This window comes from Vicia villosa, linkage group LG6, assembly GCF_029867415.1.
Source record: "Vicia villosa cultivar HV-30 ecotype Madison, WI linkage group LG6, Vvil1.0, whole genome shotgun sequence".
Lineage (NCBI taxonomy): Eukaryota > Viridiplantae > Streptophyta > Magnoliopsida > Fabales > Fabaceae > Vicia > Vicia villosa.
Window position 1 is genome coordinate 13729419 of NC_081185.1, and position 7801 is coordinate 13737219.

Sequence of the window (7801 nt, forward strand, 5' to 3'; positions counted from 1 at the left end):
AAGGAAGCGAATCCGTTCTTAGGCGCTAGAAGGGATAACAGGGGAAAGTTTGTTCTAAGGAGGGATAAGAGGAGTTACGCGGAGGTCGTGGACAAAATCGATGCGAGAGAAGATAGTAAGAAGGAGGAGGAACCGCGTCTCAGGGTGTCATCTAAGGGGAGAGTAGATTGAGATTCAGTAAGGCGTATGTAGGCCGAGTTACAATTCCGGGTTGTGCATACAATATTCAAACTCACTTCGAAATAGAGGGACTGTTTGCGATTAAGGTCACACTGATGGGGGAAATTTATGTTTGCTTGAAGAATCGGAGGAAGGATTTATAGAGGACTTGATAGCAGAGGGTGAGACTTGGTTGAAGAATTGGTTTCTTGAAATTAAGAAGTGGAGCGAGACAGAGGTCGACGAAACTAGGGTGGTGTGGTTGAGAGCTTTTAGAATTCCGATTCACGCTTGGAACGCATAATTCTTTGTGGCTTTGGCGGCACAAATGGGTTCTTTTATTTGTGTTGACGAACATACTTCAAGAGGAGAATGCTTTGATGTCGCTAGAATTATGTTGGGTGTTGACATTGCTTTCAAAACTCCAGATGTTTTCAAGGTTGATATTGACGGGAAGACGTTTTCTTTAATTTTGAGAGAATATAACTACGGTTCTCCGATTGCTTTTTTAGGTATTCTTAAATCTCAAATTACTGGCTCCGAGTCTTGGAACTCGGAAGAATCTGATATTTGTAGGAACAATGGGAAACTTTGGGATTTTTTGGATTGTAAATCTAGTGGAAAATTATTGTCGACTATCGTTGCATTGGGGGTTGTGGATGCGGAGGGTATGAGTCATTTGGAGAGTAGGATTGATATTTTGGAGAATGGAGGTGATAAAGAGATGGAGGTAGGGAGGGTGAATAAAAAGGGGTTGAAAAGATTATTGAAAGTTTGAATATTAGAGGGGGAGCGAATGCGCTTAAAAAGAGAAGGATAAACGCTTTGATAAAAAAAGGAAACGCGGATATTTTTATGATTCAAGAGACTAAGATTACAAATTTAAAAGAAGAGGTTGCTAAAAGTTTTTAGAGTTCTGCGGAAATTGGTTATTCGTTTTCTAATTCAGTGGGAATGTGGGGGGGGGGGGGGTTGTCAATTTTGTGGAAGGTCGGTAGTGTGGACGTCATTAGTTGTTTTAAAGGGGAAGGATCTTTGTGAATCAAAGTTGTTTGGAAGGATAACATGTACTATTTGGTTAATATTTATTCCTTGCGTGATTTGAACAAGAAGAAAAGAATGTGGAGTGAATTGTTGGACTTGAAGGAATCTTACAAAGATGGTGAATGAATTATGGGAGGGGACTTCAACGCAATTGAAGATAGTAGAGAGAGGAAAGGGAGGTCTATGGTAGTATATTCTAATGAAGTGGATTTGTTCGCGGAGTTTATTCATAAAAGTGCTTTGGTGGATATTCCGAGTAAAGGGAAAAAATTTCTAGGTATAATGGAGATGGAAAGTCGATGAGTAGAATTGATAGATTTCTCTAATCGAATAATGTTGTTAATATATGGGGAGTGGTTGGTCAATTAATTGGAGATAGGGATATTTTGAATCATTGCTCGGTTTGGATTAAGACGAATATTACTAATTGGGGTCCTAAACTATTCAAATTCAATAATGAATGGTTTTCTTTTGATTCGTTTGCACCTTTTGTGGAGAAAGAGTGGAAAAAATTGAAAATGGAAGGGATAGGCGATTTTGTTCTAAAAGAGAAACTTAGACTCTTAAAGGACAAGTTAAGAAGGTGGAATAAGGAAGTTTTTGGGAAGATTGACTCAGAGGTGGAAGAGGGGGTTCGAGACTTAAACTATGTCGATGAGAGATTGGAGGTGGATTCCGACACTATGCTATCCGAAAATTTTGATAAGAGAAAGGAAGTGTCTAGTCGTACATGGAGGAATTTGAGGTTTAAAGAAAACATGCTTTTATAAAAATTGAGATTGAAGTGGATTAAAGAGGGAGATTCTAATAGTGGTTTCTTTCATAAGGTGATGAGAGATAAAATAAGATTTAAGAATTTAGGCCATATTCATGTGGAGGGAGGTTTGGTGGATTCGGTGGAAGAGTTTACGGAGGCGGTTTTCAATCACTTCGGTAATAAATTTGTTGACTCGGAAGAGGATAGGCCTTTGTTAGAAGGTATTGAATTTAAAAGTATTAATGAGGAGGAAGCGGTGGATATTGAAAAACTTTTTAAGGAAAGTGAAATAAGGGAAGTGATTTGGGGGTGTGGGGGAGAGAAAAGTGCGGGCCCGGATGGTTACACATTCCTTTTCTAAAGAATTGTTGGTATTTTCTTATAGAGGATTTTTTTAATTACTTCAATTGCTTCTATTACGGCAACGTTCTTTCAAAGTCGATTACCTCCTCTCTTTTTTTTACTTTGATTCCGAAGACTCTTAATCCTTTAAGTTTGGATGATTATAGACCTATTTGTTTGGTGGGATGCATGTACAAAGTAGTATCCAAACTTTTGGTGCAGAGATTAAAAGACGTTCTTAATTCCATTATATCTCCTTACCAAAATGCTTTTGTGCCCGGAAGGTAATTGTTGGATGGTGTGTTAATGGTTAATGAAGTGGTGGATTATGCTAGAAAATAAAGAAGAAATTGATTTCTTTTTAAAGTGTATTTTTAGAAGGCTTATGATAAAGTAAGTTGGAGCTATTTGATTTACACGTTGAAAAGGATGAGATTTGAAAGTAGATGGATGGGGTGAATGGAGTTATTGATTTTCAATAATAATATGTCGGTTCTTGTTAATGGGAGTCCTACCAAAGTGTTTGGTGTTTTTAGAGGATTGAGACAAGGTGATCCTCTCTCATCTTTTCTTTATGGTTTAGTGGCGGAAGGGCTAACGGGGTTAGTGAGGCAATCCATTGAAGTTGGTGAATTTGGAAGATTTGATATAAAAGGTTTTTGTTGGGTGGATATCCTTCAATTTACAGATGATACTTTAATAGTGGGAGAAGGGACATGGAAGCATGTTTGGGCTATTAAGATGGTGCTTAGAGCTTTTGAACTTGTTTCGGGCCTTGGCAATAATTATCATAAAAGTAAGATGATTGGTATAAATAATAGGAATTCTTTTTTAAAAGCGGCGTCTTTCTTTCTCTCTTGTAAAGTAGGGGAAATCAACTTCTATTTCCTTGGTATTCCTATTGATTTTGATCCAAGAAAGAAATCGACATGGAATCCTCCTTTGATTAAGATGAAGAATGGGTTGGGAGGTTGGAAAAATCAGTTTTTCAATTTGGGAGGAAAAATTACTCTTTTGAAGTCTATTTTTAGTTCTTTAACTATTTTCACTATGTCTTTCTACAAGATGCCATTGAAGGTGGTGAAAGAGTTCACTAGGATTCAAAGTAATTTCTTATGGGAGGAGTGGAGGAAAAGAGGAGGATTCATTAAGTTAGCTGGAAGAATGTGAACTTAAAATTTGAAAAAGGGGGTTTGGGGGTAAAAAATATTTTGGTGTTTAATTTAGCCCTTCTTAACAAGTGGAGGTGGAGAATTTTTTAAGGGAAAAATTCGCTTCGGTATAATGTGTTGAAGTCTCGGTATGGTGATTTATCTTTTCATGTGTATAATGGTGGAAATTGTAACATCCCGATTTTTATTAATATTTTTATTAATTATATTAGTAATTATATTATTTGGTGTTTTTAATAATTATTTGCTTAATTTAGTCATTTCTTATGTTTATTGAAATTTTCGTGTTTTGGGACGATTTAGTCGGTATTAGTCTGGGATAGCGGATCAATATTTAATCGAAAATTTTAATATTTTTAGTATTAGAAATATTAATGAGTTAATATTTAGCGTTTTGGGAATTTTTCGAGTAATTAAGATTCGACCGGAAATATGAGACATTGAGTTATTAGAGGATTTTATCCATATTTATTTTATTATATTATTTTATTTTACTTGGTGTGTTAAATAATTATTTAATTTTTATGAGATATAATAAGTATTGGTGTTTATTTAGTTTATTGAACTAAATAGAGATATTAAGAGATTATATTTAATTGGGCCTATTTACTAGAGTTAGAAGTAAATAGGGGGTGTTATCTTTTAAGTCCATTTTATAAACCATAAGATAGTAAGGATTTAGTGAGAGTAGAGATATCATTTCATTTGGTCATTTTCAAGAGAAGAGAAAGGGGAGAAAGAAGGCTACGAGAGGAGAAGAGCAAAAGCTAGGGTTTGAAGAAATTGAAGAGGTAAGGGGGAGAATCCTTATTATTATGGGTTAGTATGGTTGGGTCAATGGGTAGATTAACATGATTAGGTTATTGTGTAGAAATAGAAATTGATTTTGGAAACAATAGTTAAATTCTGTGTGCAGTGGTATTGTTTTCATTTTTTGTTTCATGTGGTTCTGCTATGCTGTTTTTTTGTTTATTGTCGTGTGTGTTGTACCTCTCCATGATTCATTTGACACTTAAACTATATATATATATATATATATATATATATATATATATATATATATATATATATATATATATATATATATATATATATATATATATATATATATATATATATATATATATATTCCCAGCTTTTCAATGTGTGTTATTTGTTTGGTTTACTGTTCTATGTCCATACATTGCCTTGTTAATTTAATGTAGCCACATTGTTACTTAAAATATATGTATTATAATAGTAGCATGAAAAATGGAGATGAAACCTCAATGCCATGGTATTTACGTTTTTTTTTATGCTATATCATTAGTTATCCTTTATGTATGTATTGTGTCATGTTCATTGGTACTTAAGTCATGCTTTCATTTAATGCTACAATATTATGTGCTATTCTTTTATTTTGTTTTTTTGTTTTTAATATATATACCCTGTTAGATAATATATCATGGTATATATTATAGAAATGGAACCATGATAATGAAATGAAACTATAATTGGAAATAGTAGAAATTAAAGTGTGAAACAGAAGCTAGTAGAACAAAATGTAATTCAAAATCGTTCCGTTTGACCGAATAACAGAATTAAGCGGTATAATTAGTTGTTCGGAATTTGATGAAAAATTACGTGGTAGCTAAGTTTAATTAGTAGATTAACGTGGTGGTGTTATTTTGTTGAAATTGTGATATTTTACGAATCGACCGAAATTGTGTTTGATTTAAATATTCTTTATAAATAATTATAACAATTTAATAGAATTGTCAATAGAGTTGTTAGAGTTGACAATAAATTGTCTGAGTTGTTTTGAGTTATTAAGAGTCATACTTTTAATTGTTTTGTGTTATTCTGACATGTTTAGAGTTGTCAGTGTGTGATGTCGGTGTTGTTTTTTTGTTGAAACTTTAACAATTCATATCTTTTGAACCGTAACTCCGTTTGAGTCTCCGTTCCAAGCGTTAGAAAGCTAGCGCAATATTCTTTTCAATAAAAAAGATGGTCTTGAGCAATAGAATTCTAAAAATTGGAAATGGAGTAGAAATAGAAGTGAATTAAATTAATATAGTGTAATTATTAATTGATTAATTAAGTTGATAGTTGAATTAATTTCGATAAGACTATTTAATTGGAATATACTTGGAGTTGGATAAATTATTCGGTTTATCGGTAAATTACGGTATTTTGAGAATTTGTCCGTAATTGTGTTTTGGCTTGAATATTTTTATTTTGAGAATAAATATATGTATATGCCATGATGTTGTGCTAATATTGATTCTCTATGAGTAGTTGGATAGCATTAATTCTAATGATTAATTGCTTGATGTGGAAAGTGTGTGTTCATGTATAATTGGCAAAAATGATAATTAACATGAGATAGTATGGATACTAGTGTTAATTGGATTTTGTGAATCGTAATTGATTAATTGGCCTTTTATATGTGAATGATATGTATGTGTTGTGAATGTTGTGTATAATTAGTGGATAATTCATCGAGTTGAATTATTGTGATATGCGGAATGTTAAGATGGTAGAGATGATCTTAATTGCATATATAATTGGTTGGTAATTGTACATTCATTCATGGCATAGTCGGCTTTATTGTGGAAGCGGTGAAACTGTGGGATCACACGGTATTAGACGGTGATCCTTGAATGGAAATAGACGTAGATTACGTTGATCTTTAATTGGAAACATGCGTAGTGGCTTTGATCTTGTCCGAATCGGAAGCGGCTTGGATTCTAGAGTGAATTCGGAAAGCGGTAAACTATATGTTTACATTTGGTGGCTTCGATCTTGTCCGGATCTGAATCGTGGCTATATTCTATATGAATCGGAAGCGGTGGAACTTTGGATCCACATTGGGTACCACATGCATTGAGTCACATGTTTTGTATTGAGTCACATTGAGGTTATGTGATGTTTGAGTATATGCACTTATGTGATTGTTATGTGTACATGAGATGTGATAATTGGATTTGGTGATGTTTGGACACATGACTTGGTAAAATATATGATTATGTGATAATTATAGTTATGTTTATTATTTGGGAATATAGTATTGGAATTTAATATTATTACTCCTTGAGTTTTGATGTATGTTTGTAACATGTGAAATAAATGTTGGTTAGTATTATTTACATGGTTATATAAGTGTGATGAATTCCTATAACTGTTGATTGAATCATTGTATCTTATTATACTTTCTTCATAATGATTCGTATTCTCACCCTTCTGTTTTAATGTTGCCCTCGTTTGGCGACATGCAGGTTCTGGCGATTAGTGGTTCGTACGAGATTTAGTCGGAGAGCTTTCGAGTTTGTTTGATGATTAAGTAGCGAGTCAATGCTCTGGTCATGTAACACTGGGTAGACTAGGCGTGTTGAACTCATGTTTCTATTTGGTTATATATTATGTTACAACTTGTGAACCTGTTTATCTGGCTACTTGTTGTTTGAGAGACTTTAAGCCAAATATTCTGATTATGGTTTATTCTATATTGAGAGTGTTACTGAGTTATGATCATAGTATGGGACATGAATCATTTTATGAAATACATGAGTATTTTTAGTACTTTCCGCTGTGAATGCATATTCTGTATGAATTGTAATTAAATGTTTAGGTGTTATTTGGGATGACCAGGTGTATTGTATATTGTAAATAAATGTTGTCGTTTTTTTAAAAGCTTTTAGTTTTTGAAAATGTCAATGTGACGCCCTTTTGAATTATATGCATGCTTATTCTCTAATTATATGCTTATTTATTTTGGGGTATAAAAGGGGTGTTACATTAGTGGTATCAGAGCATGGTCGACCAGTTGGTCAATAGTCGTTAATGTTATCTAATCCTGTTGTATTTGATTTGTGTATCTGACACAATCGATACTGTTTTGTCTGTTTGGTTGTTGGATGTCTCAGGACAATGGCTGCAAGAAGGAATGGTAACATTGATGTTGAGGCAGTGATGAGGTGGACTGGTGCGATTGGACAAGCGCCACAAGAGAGTGCCGATTATGGAGGAAAGGACGAGTTACGTGCTTTTGGAGATTTCCAAAGGTGCAATCCGCCGATCTTTGAAGGAGAGTATGGACCGGACAAAGCACAAGCATGGATGAGAGAAATTGAGAAGATCTTTCAAGTCGTGAGTTACACTGATGTACAAAAAGTACGGTTTGGTACTCACATGCTGACGAAAGGAGCAGACGATTGGTGGAGTAATACTGTGCGGAGATTTGAAAGAGAATGTATTGAAGTTACTTGGACTCTTTTCCGTGATGCATTTTAGGAAAACTATTTTCCAGAAGATGTGCGTGCAATGAAAGAAATGAGGTTTCTAA

At 33.9% G+C, this 7801-nt stretch overlaps 1 protein-coding gene across 1 annotated transcript; it reads left to right on the forward strand.

Moving 5' to 3' along the window:
* Positions 1 to 2788: 2788 nt before the first annotated feature.
* Positions 2789 to 3472, forward strand: LOC131613227 (uncharacterized). The gene has a single exon (XM_058884915.1). The coding sequence runs from the start codon at positions 2789 to 2791 to the stop codon at positions 3470 to 3472; it is 684 nt and encodes a 227-aa protein (XP_058740898.1).
* The last annotated feature ends 4329 nt before the right edge of the window (positions 3473 to 7801 follow it).